At 42.4% G+C, this 17714-nt stretch overlaps 1 protein-coding gene across 2 annotated transcripts in view; it reads left to right on the forward strand.

Moving 5' to 3' along the window:
- LOC120538668 (4F2 cell-surface antigen heavy chain) overlaps positions 1 to 14571 on the forward strand; it is a 66657-nt gene extending 52086 nt beyond the window's left edge. For both annotated transcript variants that reach the window (XM_039768056.1, XM_039768054.1), the window contains exons 8-10: positions 3626 to 3760; positions 11466 to 11576; positions 13752 to 14571. In XM_039768056.1, the coding sequence (XP_039623990.1) occupies positions 3626 to 3760; positions 11466 to 11576; positions 13752 to 14090 (585 nt within the window). In that variant the 3' untranslated portion in view covers positions 14091 to 14571. The remainder of the gene's footprint in view (positions 1 to 3625; positions 3761 to 11465; positions 11577 to 13751) is intronic.
- The last annotated feature ends 3143 nt before the right edge of the window (positions 14572 to 17714 follow it).

Genomic DNA, 17714 nt, shown 5'->3' on the forward strand with positions numbered 1-17714 from the left:
TGTGTGTGTGTGTGTGTGTGTGTGTGTACATATAAGCTCAAGCTTTATAACATACTGGTGAGGCCTCATCAGGAGTACTGGGTGCAGTTTTGGTCTCCAGAGTACAAAAAAGACATAGCAGCACAAGAGAAGGTCCAGAGAAGAGCGACGAGGCTGATTCAGGGCTACAGGGGATGAGTTATGAGAAAAGATTAAAGGAGCTTGACTGATGAAGAGGAAACCTGAGTGAAGTGTTTAAAATTATGAAGGGAATTAGTCCAGTGGCTTGAGTCTGTGACTTTAAAATCAGTTCATCAAGAACATGAGGAGGCAGTTGGAATCTTAAGGCTAAATGTCACACAAACATTAGGACGTTTTTCTTCATACTGAGAACTATAGACACGTGGAATAAGAGACCAAGTAGTGTATTAGACAGGAGGACTTAAGTGGAGTTTTGAAAGCTGATGCATCTCATTCAGTGTCCTTGTATAGCTCTCCATTCAGAGTTGCTGTCCCCTTTGGCCACTTCAAACTCTTTGCAACAGAACAGAAACTTGTTGAAAACGCAGGGGTGGTCTTCTCTTGCACTACGGTCATGCAGCCTGTGACAAGGGTACATCAGTAGGGCTCTGAATCGCTGTGTTGTCAGATGATGCAGCAGGGATGTTGCCTTCTGCACTGGCAGGGGGCACAATTAGGATGCGAAGTGCTGTGCTGTCATACGGTATCACAAGTGTTCGTCTGGTCAGCTGTAGGAAGGCAGGTGAACCTCCTTGTGTGAAGATGCAGATGTCCCAGTCTCTTTGCTGTTTTCCTTTACTGAACTGGAGCTGCAAGCCACATTCAAGGTCTGATTCTTACCATTGAAACTCTTCCCTTCACTGCTGGTTCACAACATTTCTATAATCTTCATTTGTCCTTTTTCCTGCTTATTTGTTAGCACCGTTCCTGCTTCTCACAACTCACTTGGTGGTCGATGGCAACTAAATCTGCCACAATTTTCCCCAGCTCCATGAGTGTGGAACTCCACACACCTGGGCTAATGGACTTTAGCAGATGGTGGTGCTACAAAGGTGTCAGTCTCTCCCCATGCTTGTACTGCAACTTGGAGTGACATTTGCTGCAAATGGCCTTCCAGGTTATGGATCTGAGCCTCGTGATTCTCCAGCACCTTCTCTGAAGAGTCACGCAGGTTTGTTTTAGGTCTTCAAAGCACTTGGTGCTCTGCTAAGTTGGACCCTTAGGTCATCCTCATTACCTCATTCCTGTAGTGTTGGAGCTAAGCACCACAATGGATGGATTCTCTGCACTTTCTATGGATCTTTGGGTTTGGTTTGCCAACCTTAAAAGAACTGCTTGCCTTTTGCCACACTGGTTGATAAAGCATGCGCGACTCTGCAGAGTTGGCATTTCTATAGGCGGTCCTGCCATTGATGTAATGCCAGCACATTATTTGGTGATCCATCCCTGGCCGATGTCACTTGTCCAACACTGTTGCAATATCAACCAATTGAAACCTCCTGAATTGGCTAACTTTTTTTTTTTTTTTTCTACAACGCTACTGAATTCAATATAATCCATTGAGGCATTGTTGAGATTTTGGGGTTTCTAGTGTTTTTCTAAAATAGAGGCAGGGTTACCCATAAATATCTATAGATACAGATATCCATGCATGTCCTTCCTAAATGGATAACCTACTTCTCTAGATGTAAACCCCATTCCCCATTTAGCAGAATGGTACGTGGACAAGTAAGGGAGTGGGTCAGTGATGCAATCAACTCTCCATTTTGTAGATACTGTGACCACCGGGCAGCATAGTAGCACCCTAAACCTGCCATCCCCAGAAACTACACAACACAGTCCTAGACTCAAACACAAGATCTTTATTTATTTATTTTTACCTCCACCCTACTCCAAATTCTCTTCTGCAATAATAATAGATCTCCTCATTAATTCCACACTCCTCCCAACTCTGACAGCCCTTGCAGGAACCTCACCTTCATTTATGCCAGACCCTGGGAGTATTTCCATTGCCACAGTTTTTTACACTAGAAGCATTTTCAAGTTAGGCAGAAGTCCTAATGATCCCCTGCAGCTCCCCCTGGTGGCACCCCAAGAAGCCCAATTCCCATGGGAATACAATTACCAGCCTGCCCTGCGGATATTTCTATGGGTGTCCCACCAACGGGATGCTTCCATGGTGTGCACAGGTCGGGAAGATAACTTTAGGCAAAAACCTCATGTTCTTCCATTGTGGAAACCAACCTCCAACTCTTCTAGGACAACCTATCCATTTATCCCAGCACTTGAAATATGTAAATGTATAAAATTGTTAAAGGTGCTGCAGAAATAAAAAAAAAACATGATCCTCACGTACAGTATCTACCATCCCAATGTATAGGGTGGTCCAGATCTAATTCTGCAATTTTCATTGCGCTATAACTTAAATTTATTACATAGAAAATCGGCCAAAAAATCCAGGACCATCGAAGTGTGTGACCTGACGACATGAAGGCTCGGTCTTTGCGCCGAACTGGAATTGTCCCCACATAAATCAATCATCCAGACGATCTGGATCTGCATAATTAGATCTGGACCACCCTGTATTTTGGAAACCTGGGGTGTGTTCAGCCACCCCAACCCTGACACAGGTAGGCAGGGACGCAGATGCAACATTCAACACTCTTTATTCCGAGCTGGGAAGTGCTTATTTCTTGTTCCCCAGAGCACAGCATAATAGAGCACCAAAATACACTGTTCAGCACAAAACTCTTTCTTTTTGTTCTTCTCTGCCTCCACTCCTCTCCTGGCAAGCTTCATCCAGGTCATCCCAACTCTGGCTCCCCCAATGGACTGAGGGGGGCTCCTTTTAAGCAGACCCTGGGGGTGCTCCAGGTTGCTCATTAATTGGACCTGGAATCACTCCCAGGTGTGGTGAAAGCCCAATGTAGGGCTCTGCTGTCCCCACGAAACCCAACAGGACTGTGCCAAACTCCAACTCCCAGCTTGCCCTGCAGGAATCCATGGCACCACAGCCACCCAGGAGGACTGCCCTCTAGCTCCCCAGGGAAGATAATGCCCTACCGATGCTCTCTCTCCCGGTCTTTCCATCTCAGCCAGGTAATGGCCATGGCCGCTCATCACAGTAGATAGAAGTAGGTCTACTGTAGCAGTCAGGCAGGGAGTGCATTCCTGTATCCGTCTGGGGTGAGATTTGAGTTAAGCCTTCTCCAGGTTTTCATGAGCTGAAATTATCAGGCCCAAGTTCTTTAGTCATTCAGTTCTCCAGTTTTATCTTTCTTTGATGATGGACTCCAGACAAGATGTCTTCCACAATACTGGAACCCCTTCTAGTTGTGAAGACCTCCACATTGTTGGGGTAGAGTCACATAATTGAGGTGACAACTGATGTCTTTAAGACTGCTGCCTTGCCAACTTGGAGTCTGCCCAGCTTTTTCTTCATATTGGAAGTGGTGAGGTGGTCATTCACATCCCTAAGAGTGTGTACCAAGGGGTAAGTAGCTGGTTAAAAGTAGGCCTCAAACTGCCATAGGCTCCTCTCTAGTGATGTTAGGGACTTCAACCAGTTTGATTTGTCCATTATTAATCTTAGGCCTTCAATTCCAACCTCCATTTTTCTTTCTAGGTTGGCGGGCCCGGTGTGGGCCACATGGCCTCTCAGGTGGCCGATCTGCAGCGTGTCTTTGCTGTCCTCTCCTTTACGTTACCTGGTCCCCACTTTATCTACTATGGCGATGAGATTGGTCTGGCAGAACTTCAGGTAAGTTGCAGATTGAAACTGAGGTGGCATTGTCTCCATCGTGCAGTGCAGAGAGGTTTAAGATGCCTTGACGAGATGAAGTGAAACTTAATGGCGGTGAATGTGGATGTTGTTGTCATTCTTAAGCATAAGAAGGGAAATGTGATGAGCATAGGATGGGCTGTAAAGCAGGGGTGGGCAAAGTCATTCCTGGAGGGCTGCAGGTTTTTGGTCCAACCAAATTGCTTAATAAGAAGCTCTTATTGCTCAAGTAACACTTCTGCATCATTTTAATTGTCTCGCTTGCCAAGATATTAATTCCTTATTGCTTATTTTAGTCTTAAACAGCTGTATTGTGGTTTTTAATCACTACTTATTAGCAATAAGATGCAAATAACCAAACAAACCAGCATTTCTCCATTTAGCGTGTTTCCATTTACACCTGTGTGTGTATTTATCAGGCACTGGGAAGTAGAGTAAAGAGAAAAAAAGTGAAGGACTGAGAATCACTCCTCCATTTTAGCCTTTAAATCATTTGGATGATATCCTTAAAAAAGGGGAAGAAAATCTAAAATATGAGAATGAACTGACATAGCAGAGTTAGAGAACGATCCTTGCCAATAATTTAATTTCATGGCTTGTTCGTGCTTTATTTAGGCAACTGGGTTGAAACAAAAGCCCTCCAGGACTGATTTCTGCCCACCCTAGCTGGTAAGGCTTGAAGTGTTGGTTTCAATCCTCGCATCTGATTCACGGAAGGACTCTTTATAGTTTTAGACTTGTTTCTTCACAGCTCCCTTCTCTTATTTAACTTTATTTCAGGCAACTATAGAAGGAACTGCAAGGAAATCATTTCACAAACACCGTTCAATTCAGTAAGTGGTGTGCATTAATAATAGTTTTACGGGGACACTTTAAAGGACAGATCCACCCAGAAATTATTTTTATATATTGCTTACCCCATGTATTTCCAAGAAAAACTGACAAAATATTTCCTTTTGCCATGCAGAACAGAGATAACCATAGAATTCTGTTCTATCAGAAACTTGCATTGAACAATCGCAGAGCACATTCATGGGGGGGGGGAAAAAATCTACATGTCAAGTTGCCCAGTCACATGCTCACAAACACTTGTATTTTTTTTTTTGGGATAAATAAATCTCTTCCAGAAAATGCTCCCGTGAACTACAGTAATGGCCAAAAGATTTGGCAGTGACACAAATTTTGTGTTTTGCAAACTTTGCTACTCCAGCAATTTTAGATTATTTTTTATTTTTACCTTTGGCAGGGGTCCCCAACTCTGGTCCTGGAAGGCCCCAGTGGCTGCAAGTTTTCATTGTAACCCTTTTTTTAATTAGTGACCTGTGTTTTATTTTTTTTCTGCGAATTAACAACTTCTTTTGTATTCATTTTAATGATATTGCTTTTTTTTACGATTTGTTCCCCAGTATTTCATTATTCCTCTGAATTGCTTCATTTCTTTTTTTTAAATGGCACCCAAAAAGAAATGAAATGTGAAGTGAGGGAGCCAACAGAAGACCAACGAAGTCAGGGCCTCAAACTCCAACCAGTTGCTTAATTAGGCGTCAAGTCTTGTTGTTAATTAAACCTGTTCTTTAATTCCATGGCTTGTTGCTGCTCTCATTGTACAATAGCAGACATCTCCAAAACTTTCGCTCTGCTATTTTATAAGAGCACTTTTAAAATGTTTTGGGGAACCAGGGGAAGAGAGAGAAAGCAAACTAATTCTAATCCATCCATCCTTTATCTAACCCGCTATATTCTAACTACAGGGTCACGGGGTTGTCTGCTGGAGCCAATCCCAGCCAACGCAGGGTGCACGACAGGAAATAAACCCCGGGCAGGGTGTCAGCCCACCGCAGGGCGCGCACACTCCTACCCACTTGCACACACTAGTGACAATTTAGGATCGCCAATATACCTAACCTGCATGTCTTTGGACTGTAGGAGGAAACACACGCAGACACGGGGAGAACATGCAAACTCTACACAGGAAGGACACGGGATGCGAACCCGGGTCTCCTAACTGCAAGGCAGCAGTGCCACCGTGCCACCCCTAATTCTAATCTATCCTTTTAATCTTTATACTTATGCCAAAGCAACATCATGTGCTTCATGGCAATAACTCCTGGGAAAATTGGAAATTAAGGTCAAAGCTGACTTATCTTAAATTAAGACTACAAAATGACAACAAGTTTAGTAGCAATGTCTCCATTACCAAACCATGAACTTTGTCAGCTGGAATGTTAAAGGTCTCAATCACGAATTAAAGAGAAAATATTCTCTCCTCTAAGTGGTCTAAAGGCTAAAATAGTATTTTTACAGGAGACCCACTTATTAAGCAAGGGTCAGTATCAACTGCACAGAGACTGAACTGGCCAAATATTCCATTCCAGTTTTACAAAGAAAACTAGAGGTGTGGGAATTCTTATACTTGGAACAGTCTCATTTGTAGTATACGATCCTGAAGGGAGATACAGGTGCTGGTCATAAAATTAGAATATCATGACAAAGTTGATTTATTTCAGTAATTCCATTCAAAAAGTGAAACTTGTATATTAGATTCATTCATTACACACAGACTGATGTATTTCAAATGTTTATTTCTTTTAATTTTGATGATTATAACTGACAACTAATGAAAGTCCCAAATTCAGTATCTCAGAAAATTAGAATATGAATTAAGACCAATGCAAAAAAAGGATTTTTAGAAATGTTGGCCAACTGAAAGGTATGAACATGAAAAGTATGAGCATGTACAGCACTCAATATTTAGTTGGGGCTCCTTTGGCCTGGATTACTGCAGCAATGCGGCGTGGCATGGAGTCGATCAGTCTGTGGCACTGCTCAGGTGTTACGAGAGCCCATGTTGCTTCTGAATTGTTGGCTCTGGCGTATTGCACCTTCCTCTTCACAATACCCCATAGATTTTCTATGGGGTTAAGGTCAGGCGAGTTTGCTGGCCAATCAAGAACAGGGATACCATGGTCCTTAAACCAGGTACTGGTAGCTTTGGCACTGTGTGCAGGTGCCAGGTCCCGTTGGAAAATGAAATCTGCATCTCCATAAAGTTCATCAGCAGCAGGAAGTGCTCTAAAACTTCCTGGTAGACGGCTGCGTTGACCTTGGACCTCAGAAAACACAATGGACCAACACCAGCAGATGACATGGCACCCCAAACCATCACTGACTGTGGAAACTTTACACTGGACCTCAAGCAACGTGGATTCTGTGCCTCTCCTCTCTTCCTCCAGACTCTGGGACCTTGATTTCCAAAGGAAATGCAAAATTTACTTTCATCAGAGAACATAACTTTGGACCACTCAGCAGCAGTCCAGTCGAGACGCTTCTGATGCTGTCTCTTGTTCAGAGTGGCTTGACACAAGGAATGCGACAGCTGAAACCCATGTCTTGCATACGTCTGTGCCTGGTGGTTCTTGAAGCACTGACTCCAGCTGCAGTCCACTCTTTGTGAATCTCCCCCACAGTTTTGAATGGGTTTTGTTTCACAATCCTCTCCAGGGTGCGGTTATCCCTATTGCTTGTACACTTTTTTCTACCACATCTTGTCCTTCCCTTTGCCTCTCTCTCTATTAATGTGCTTGGACACAGAGCTCTGTGAACAGCCAGCCTCTTTAGCAATGACCTTTTGTGTCTTGCCCTCCTTGTTCAAGGTGTCAATGGTCGTCTTTTGGACAACTGTCAAGTCAGCAGTCTTCCCCTATGACTGTGTAGCGTACAGAACTCGACTGAGAGACCAGTTTTTTAGCTAATTGATTAGAGTGTGGCACCAGGTGTCTTCAATATTGATCCTTTTCACAATATTCTAATTTTCTGAGATACTGAATTTGGGACTTTCATTAGTTGTCAGTTATAATCATCAAAATTAAAAGAAATAAACATTTGAAATAGATCAGTCTGTGTGTAATGAATGAATCTAATATACAAGTTTCACTTTTTGAATGGAATTACTGAAATGAATCAACTTTGTCATGATATTCTAATTTTATGACCAGCACCTGTATGTGATTATCTTGCGCAATTTATTTAACCATAAATTGATCTTGGTAAATATCTACGCACCCAATGTGGATGATAAGGACGTCATCCAAAATGTATTTGCCTCCATTCCCAATGTGAACACTCCTAACATTATAATGGCTGGGGACTTTAATTGTGTTTTAAATCCAGACCTAGATAGGCACTCTGCCATACGTTAGCGATGACATCTAACACTGCAAAGACAATTACACAGTTTGTAACTGACCACGACTTATCAGACCCCTGGAGGTTTCTAAACCCAAACTCAAGATCATATTCCTTCTACTCGCCAGTGCATCACTGCGACTATAGAAATTTCAAAGTTTTATTCTGTTGGCCTAGCTCTCTTTCTCAGGGGTGGGAGTTGATTTCTTTCTAAGCTAGTTTTGTAAAACTTGACTTGCTTGTATCGGAAGTTATTTGATTTTAATAATTTCAATAAAATTTTTAAATAAAATGTTTTGGTTACCTGAGCAAATCAACATTTCTTTTTCTGATATTGTGTGATGGTCACAGTTTGCTGGTTCTGTTTTGGCTCATTTTGTAGCTCATTATTGTTTGGCTGCTAGTTAAGGAAAAAGAAACAACAAAGGGGTCTGAGTCTTCAAAAGCAAGTCCATTGAAATGAATTCAAAAGAAGACAATTAGCAGAAAAAACAGGTCACTAATTAAGAAGTGGGTTAGAATGAAAACCTGCAGCCACTGGGGCCCTCCAGGACCGGAGTTGGGGACCCCTGTTCTGTGATAAACCGAAACATTTCATAAGTTTGTAATTGTTCTTCAAAGTCTGGCTCGCTGAAGGTGTGGGAATTTAAATCTCGTCTGGGGGTCTCTAGCCAGCAGCCCATCTGCATGGATGTGACGTCGATCAATCAAACGTAACTGAGCTCCTTCAAATGGAACTTTAGTAGTCAATGACGCCTCATGGAAGAGCCAAGTGATTATTGCACTCTTTCAATGCCTTCACTTTGGCTGTACTTGTATGTATACAGTGGGGTGTGAAAGACAATAGGGAGACAGAAAAAGATTTGGGGTAGCCCCCCAGTACACTTGGAACAGATGAAATAAAATCGGCAATTTGTAGGTCATACAGATTGAGTTCAAGACAGAACTAAATTAACAGGCACAAGATAGTATTTTCATAGACGATTTAGAGGAAGTGACATCATTGGGGGGCCCGAAACTGGAAGTGATGTTAATAGGCTCAGGTGGGGTTTCCCTCTGATGGTCTGCAGGAGAAAAAAAGGATTAGTACACACTGCTACCCCCTGGTTTGGCATGGCATTCCCATCTTTCGATCCCCCTGGTTGCTGCAGATTCTCGTGTGTGTGTGTGTGTGTGTGTGTGTGACATGTACAAAAGTATTCAATACCCTAGAAAGTCTCATTATGTTCTGCATGAACAAAGATTTATCCATTCAGTATTTTCAATGTGATCTCTTATGCTGTAACAATGCATTTACAACGTCCAAATTAACCTTTGTGTGTAGGGTGTTCCAGATCTAATTATGCAATTTTCATTACGCTATAACTTAAGTTTATTACATAGAAATAGAAATCCTGGACCATCGAGAAGTGTGCGAATGGACGACATGAAGAATCGTCTTCGTGCTGAACTGGAATCGTCCCTGCTTAAATCAGTCATCCAGACGATCTGGATCTGCATAATTAGACCTGGACCACCCTGTAGATGTAGACAATGCAATCTATTTTTGTATAGCCCAAAATCGCACAAGTAGTACCGTAATGGGCTTTAACAGGCCCTGTCTTTTGACAGCCCCCCAGCCTTGAATCTCTAAGAAGATGAGAAAACACCCCCGCCCCTCCCAAATAAAACCCATGTAGGGGAAAAAAATGGAAGAGATCTCAGGAAAGGCAATTTTGAAGAGAGACCCCTTTCCAGGTAGGTTGGGAGTGCAGTAAGTATAAAAAAAAAAAAAAATAAATAAAAATACAAAGCACAGAACACAAGTCCTCCTCAATACAATAGTACAATAGTAATATTAGAAGTAGAGAGCAAAATGCAAGAGCAGATGATATCACATAATAGGATTCCTGGAGACCTCGGGCATCAAGCTGCCTCCCCCCTACTGGCCATTTCACAGCGGAGTCGGGGGTGGGCTCGCTAATATGATGAAAGGACACTGCTACCCGGCGATTCCAGTACTCGTAGGGAATCCATTCCCGGGCTCCGGATTCCCGGACATTCCGGGAATGAAACTGCTGTAATTCCCAGGAAACCGGCAATGGCCAAGCTCGCATATATAGTGTGTAAAAGTGTATAAATTGATCAGGAAATAACAGTTATAGTTGAAAATAAGTGCCCGGTTTTTTTGGCCCTCGGTGTAGTGTTTTTCAGATTGATTCAGTCAACCAGCAGCAATCGTCAGTCTCCCAATTTCCACTAAGACTGAGCACAGTGGACTGGGAGGAGTCTGCACTCTGCAGCTCACGAATGCCGGGATGGGGGGACTTCATTGACATCTGTCAGACAACAGCTTTGAACAGCAACTTGAAATTGCGATGTGTCAGTCTGTTGCATCCGCATTAACTGTGCCAAGAAAGTTGCCATCACAGAATGATGTGAAGAAACTGGATGCATCAGTAACAGCTGAAATGGCGGTGTTTCAAAGCAACGGCAAGCCGCGGGCGTTGTTTAGAACAAGTGTATCAGTATCTGATTAGGTAGATCACGTTGCACTCAAAAAAAATTTTTTTTTAAACATTAGTCTATTATATATCCTCCATAGGGCATTTGCCACTTGATTGACATACAGCGTGGCCAGTCTGAGATCTCTCTTCTTCTAACACACACTGGTCATCCCACATGCACCCATACAATCAGATTGTGATTCAGACTACGAATGCCAATGTAAAGAGGGAAACGCATGTCGCATACTCTTTGCATTATTTGACAGTAAACTATATATAGATATATATAGATAGTTTTACTGTCAAATATATATAATATAGCATTTTTAATGTAGGAAGATCATTTCGACCTGGTCATTTTAAAAGTAGCTGGCAAGCCGAAAAAGTGTGGGTACCCCTGAACTAGATACATGTACTTATATGACCGCATGAACTGCTTGTAGATAAGGTTAGTCTTTTATTGGTGTCAACATATTGCAGTAGTTTTACTAAAAATAAGTGTCGGTCGTTGCCCGGGAATGACATGTGGGATTCCCGAATTACCGGGAATGGATAAACCTGTCCAGGAATGGATTCCCCAAGTACTCCTCCATCAGAGATGACTTTTCCACAGGCAGGCAGGCAGGCAGACAACTTGGCAGCGGCACCAAGTGCCACATTTGAGTACCGAGATGCTATTTAATTGAAGATGAAAAATGATAGGCCAAAAGTAGCTCTCCCAGTTCTGTAGTCCCTGGGTACATCCATAGGCTAGGACCGGATCAAGCAGTACGTTCCAAAATATTTTAAAGAAAGTGTTTGCAAATTGAATGTCATTGAGGTCTTGGGGTCAGGCAAAATTGTGAAGATGGTGACGTTCAATTAAAATAAAGGCCCAATTCCAAGTTCCCAGAAATGAATAAGAGAGGCTTGCTTTGGCCAAGGTTTCTTTTCCTCAGAATCTTTCTTCACGTATTGTCCATTGTCCAGAAGTGACCTAACTAATTTAATAAATGTCCTTGGCTTTCATGCAGAATGGGTTTCCCACCAATACACCCAGCATGAAGTGGAAGGCCCATCAGAAATCAGGTGTCACGGAGTCCTCAACAGGAGTCTCTTCTGAAGGTGACCAGGATTCAGTTGAGGTGAGTTCAGGGTCAGTGTTTTGGTGGGATTGACTGGATCATATTGGACAGGAGACCCTTTAAAAGTCTGAAAACAAAAGGAGAGAGATTGGCATGATGTGGCTTTAGTGTTGCCACCGGTTGTCATGTCGCCCGTTTTTAAACGCTCCAGGCACAGCGAAGGTGAAGGTAATGCAGAGTATGGTGATACGCAGGATGGATAAGGGTTGTTGTTGGATATTTGAGGCATCTACGTTTACTTTTATCCAAGTGGCTTACAAAAGAGGTCAACTTAAGATTAAATGTTCAACTCTGGACTGTTTTGAAACCAGTGCTACAGAACAAAGGGGTAAACTCGGACACGTGCAGGTGGATGAGCTTGGAATGTACTGGATAATGGACTGTCTGTTGGGCAGACCAGAGTTGGTGAGGCACTGTGAGTGATGCTGGAACACCACAAGGAACAGGCCTCTCTGCTCATCTCTTCACTCACACATTTGCTTCCTGCCTTGCATGCAGTGCTACCGTGATAATCACTGGCTCCCAGTGGCCCTAAACTGGGCAGATTATATTTGCCCCTCGGCCAATGCAGGATTAAATGTGCAAAAAATATTAAATGTACAGTCCTGTGAATAAGTTTGAGAACCCATCTTAATTTGGATTTTTGTTTCTCATTGGCTGAGCTTTCAAAGTAGCAACTTCCTTTTAATAGACGACATGCCTTATGGAAACAGTAGGATTTCAGCAGTGACATTAAGTTTATTGGATTAACAGAAACTATGCAATATGCGTCATAACAGAATTAGACAGGTGCATAAATGTGGGCACCCAACAGAGATATGACATCAATACTTAGTTGAGCCTCCTTTTGCTCCTTTGAGCCTCTAGACGCTGTCCTCCTATAGCCTGTGATGAGTATCTTGATTCTGGATGGAGGTGTTTCTGACCATTCTTCATACAAAATCTCTCCAGTTCAGTTCAATTTGATGGCTGCCGAGCCTGGACAGATAGATTTTTGATGGTATTCAAGTCAGGGGACTGTGATGGCCATTCCAGAACATTGAAATCTACAAAGGCATTCATGCAGAGGGAGAAGTACAAACTGTGTTTTGGGTCATTGTCTTGTTGGACTATCCAACCCCTGCGTAACTTCAACTTTGTGACCGATGCTTGAACATTATCCTGAAGAATTTGTTGATATTGGGTTGAATTCATCTGACCCTCAACTTTAACAAGGGCCCCAGTCCCTGAACTAGCCACACAGCCCCACAGCATGATGGAAACTCCACCAAATTTGACAGGAGGTAGCAGATGTTTTTCTTGGAATGCGGTGGTGTTCTTCCACCATGCAAATACTTTTTGTTCTGACAAAATAACTCCAATTTTTGTCTCTTGAGCATTTGCATATGACAAGCGACTCTGTGAGGTGAGTGCAGAAGGGGCTTCTTTCTCATCACCCTGCCATACAGATGTTCTTTGTGCAAATTGCGCTGAATTGTAGAACGATGTACAGATACACCATCTGCAGCGAGATGTTCTTGCAGGTCTTTGGAGGTGATCTGTGGGTTGTCTGTAACCATTCTCACAATCCTGTCATATGCCGCTCCTGTATTTTTCTTGGCCTACCACACCTGCTGGGTTTAACAGCAACTGTGCCTGTGGCCTTCCATTTCCTGATTCCATTCCTTACAGTTGAAGCTGACAGTTTAAACCCCTGAGATGGTTTTTTGAGACTCAACAATCTTTGATTTCAGATCTTTTGAGAGTTGCTTTGAGGATTCCAAGCTGTCTGTCACTCTTCAGAGGAGAGTCAAAGGGAAGGAAGCACAACTTGCAATTGACCACCTTAAATACCTTTGACCACTCATGATTGGACACTCCTGTCTATGAAGTTCAAGGCTTCACGAGCTCATCCAACCAAGTGATCAGCATTGAGCAGTGACAGGCATTCAAATCAGCACAATGACAAGGGGACCCACATTTGTGCACAGCCAGTGTTTCACATTTGATTTAATTTCATATGAAAGACTTACCACTGGTATCTTAATTGTTGAAAGTAGAGTCAATTATTTTGCATGCTGAGAAGGGTTCCCAAACTTTTTCATATGACTGTAAATGTGTGTGGTGTTTTTTTTTTTTAAATAAATAAAATTCCCCTCCATTCTCTTTTAATCTTTTTCTTTGTTTGTTTTACAGGCTCAGCTGCACATAAGAAATTCCATCTTCCATCTCTTCCAGTCACTGGCATCGCTTCGTCTGAGAGAGGTGGCTCTGCGCTCCTCTGAATTCTCGCTGATCCCCACCAATGTCACTACTGTCCTGGCCTTCTCGCGTTCCTGGAGGTGCAGCCACTTCCTTGTGGTGCTCAACTTTGGAGAGTCGCTGACGACTGAACTCCCCGTAGGTCTGAACTCGCGGTGGGCTGTTGTGCTCAGCTCTTCCATGAACCGCCGGGACTCCGTATTTCCATCAACGCTCTTCCTGGCGGCCCGTGAAGCTCTGGTCATCAAGCTGGCGGCTAATGAACGGGCCTGATTGTTCACTTTCTTTCTTGTGTGGTGTCCCACAGTTGGGGAACCACACTTCACCCAACTCTTCCACGTCTTTGAGCGCTTAACCGTTTTAAAAAAAATAAAATAAAAATAAAAACTCACTTTTTAGCTTAAATGTAAGGCATGATGGGGGCTGGCCGGGATTTTTGTTCCTCTTTGTTCTGTTTGTAAATTTGTGTTTAGGCTTTGACTTGATTAGAAGTGCTGGATATCAAGTCGGTCCCCTCACGCCAGTTAATGAGGGTCCACTGGGTTTCTTTTGCTTCTTTCCGCTGTTTGTTTTATCTGCATGTGCCGTGAGGTGGGGTTGTGTGTGTGTGTGTTTTATAAAAAGAGGTGCTTTTTGTAAGGAATTTTTACTGTTGCTTTAACTTGTGACACCGCACCCTTAACGCAACAAGCAGAAAAAAATTAAAAACTGTATATATGTATGTATATATTGCAGAAATTTTGAATGTAATGCAGAAGCCTTTGAAGTTTTTTTTTTCTTGTGTTTTGCAATGACAAAATAAAAACAAACACATTTTGTATTTTCTGCTTAAAAGATGCCCGATTGCTTTTCTGAAATTGGAGCAATTTTGACAAGGCCTTGATGTTGTGGTCCTTCAAGACTGGACAGCCAGTACCATAATCTATGGATCTGGAAGGGAAAATTTGAGAACGTTGAAGGTGCAATTTACTGACCAATCCACCCTCTATGGCCGGGGTTGCCAAGTTCGGTCCTAGAGGACCACCATGGCTGCAGGTTTTCAATCGGACCCTTTTTTTAAATTGAGTGCCCTGTTTGTGCTGCTATTTTGTTTTAGTTTAATTGTTTTTTGAAGATTTGTTCCCCTGAATTTCTTAATCGTTCCTCTGGATTGCTTCATTTCTTTCCTTAAATGGCACCCAAACAGAAATGAATTGTGAAATGAGTGAGCCGACAGAAGACCAACTAAGTCAGGGCCTCAGACTCCAACCTATTTCACTCCAACCAGCTGCTTAATGAGGTGCTGATTCTTGTTGTTAATTAAACCCGTTCTTTAATTTTGTGGCTTGTTGCTGCTCTTGTGGTGCATTAGCAGACATTTCCAAAACTACTGATTTTTCTCTTTTCTGTTAAAATGTTTTAGGGACCTGAGCTGATCTTTAATCTTCTTTATTTTCAGATATTATATAATGGGCACCAGCTTTGGCTCATTTTGTATCTCTTGATTGTTTGGCTGCTAATTAAGGAAAAAGAAACAATTAAAGGGTCAGTCTTCAAGAACAAGTCAATTTAAATGAATTCAAAAGAAGTTAATTAGTAGCAAAAACATTAAGAAAAAGGTTAGAATGAAAACCTGCAGTCATGGTGGTCCTCAGGGATTGGAGTTGGCGATTCCTCTATGTCACATGATAAAGATCTTTGAACAAATAATCAATCAACACCATCTCCAAATAGTTAACGTTGCTCCGAATCAATGTGGATACATCAAGGGGTCTGGTCCATACAATCCACCTACCGAAAGAAACTTACAGGAAGAAGATAAAGGTGATTCATCATGGCCTCAAAGAAAGCTTTTGACAATATTCTCCATGTTCTCACATGGCGCAACTCCATGGCATGCCAGAAGCCAACATGTGGTGTAATTGACTACCATATGATCCTGTGGAAGATCCATTCATCAAGTTACGGGCTTTATAGAACACTACTGCAATGTGAGTGCTCTGGAGAAATGCACAGTTAAGCCGTTGGTGAGAAAAATGGCTGTTTGGGCAACCCACCAAAGTCAAACCATTATGGCTGGCATAACAGATTGTATGGAAAGAAGTCCTTATAAGTGAACAGATGAGTATGTGACAAAGGTTAGGTCAGTGTGCAGGCTAGTTTTTCATGTGCTCTCTGCCTTTCTTCATCAGAGTCTGAGTACAATTAGGATTGGCTCACTCACTTCTTCTTGTGCATGGACATGGTAACAGCAGATATGCAAACTGGGATCTTATGGATGCTCCTACATGCCGACGATGTCCTACTACTCAAAGAATTTGGCCAGGCCCTTGAACTTCTCATGCAAAAACTGAAGTCGTGGCTTGAGGAAAACTGATTCTGCCTTAACATCAGCGAGAAGGAATACTTGGAATGCGAAAAAGAAAAGGAAGGCCATATAGAAAGCAATGGTCGAGAACTTGCCAAAGCCACAGCATTCTAGTATATGCTTCTGCTGTGGATGTCACCTTTGATCCCTGAGTGCAAGTAAATGCTGTCTGGCAAAAACAGCGCCAGGCCACTGGAATCTTGTGCGACCGTAAGATACCTACAGTATATACCTCAAACAAAAAGATCAATAAAAGTGTAGTTTGTCCCTGTAGGGTAAGAAGTGGTGGCTGGCATTAACCAAATGCCAAAAGGGGCTCCACATCATGGGGCTGTGAAGGCTCTGCTGGACCCTGGGCCTAACTCGTCTTGACCATGTGAGAAGTGACGATTTATGCAAAATCGGAGGGTTTTTCATACCGAGAGAGAGGACTACTTTATTTTAGTATGCTGTTTTGTGACTGTGTGGTGGGAAACAATTTAAGGATGAATAAATTTCCCACGAATAAATCCTTTTATTTATTTTATATTCGGGTCTGTGCCATTGTGTTGGGTGTTTGAGGAGTCGATGTGCCCCCTGGTGTCCACAATCGAGATATAGGGGTGCGTGGTTTTTATTTTTATATACACATACATTGGAACCTCGGTTCACGACCATAATTTGTTCCAAAACTCTGGTCGTAAACCGAAGCAATTTCTCCTATAGGCTTGTACGTAAATACAATTTAATTCGTTCCAGACCGTATGAACTGTAAGCAAATATGTAAAGATTAAGCACAAAATATAGTTAGTTACACCATAGAATGCACAGTGTAATAGTAAACTAATGTAAAAACATTGACTAACACTGAGGCAAAACACCCAGGCTCTCTGCTCAGCTACACGAGCAGGCTCATTCTCTCTTTATCTCTCTCTGTGTCTCAGAACAGAGAGGAACATTTGAACAAATCCAAACTTTAATTTAAAAACCAACCACAAGCAACCAAAAAAGTAACAGTGCAGGAGATCACGCTATTAGCCTTACAGCCCGATCGCTGTAAACACTTTTTTTAAAATGAGTTTTAAGCACTACGGAAAAAAAGGAACATTTAAAAAAAGAGAAAAGTAACATTGCAACAATTCACGCTACGAACTGAAAAATTAACTTTGAAAAATCCGTAATACAAAAACCACCAAGAAAACTAACCTTGCATGAGTCGAGTTCTGGCATGAAGTGTGGAGGAACTGTGTGGAGAGGAGGGAGAGTCTGGCTCCGCAATGGAGGGATGTTTTCCTTCAGGTGTTTTCTCTCTTGTGATTTCTTGGGTTTCTGGTGTGTTTAGCTGGTAGGAGCGAAAGCCTCATGCAGCCATTCCAAAAACAAAGTCCTTATGACCCAATCCTTCGTGTTTGCCCTCCACATTACTGGCAGTCTGGCTTTGTTTACGTTGTGCTGCTTGAAAGCACGAAGGTCCTCAAATTGGTGAATGAGTAAACTGGTAAACAGTTTTTCCACCTCTTCCAGCACTTGAAGCTTCTGCCTGGTTAGCACTGTAACTCCTTTTGCAATAT

Source organism: Polypterus senegalus, chromosome 11 (genome assembly GCF_016835505.1).
Source record: "Polypterus senegalus isolate Bchr_013 chromosome 11, ASM1683550v1, whole genome shotgun sequence".
Taxonomy (NCBI): Eukaryota; Metazoa; Chordata; class Cladistia; order Polypteriformes; family Polypteridae; genus Polypterus; species Polypterus senegalus.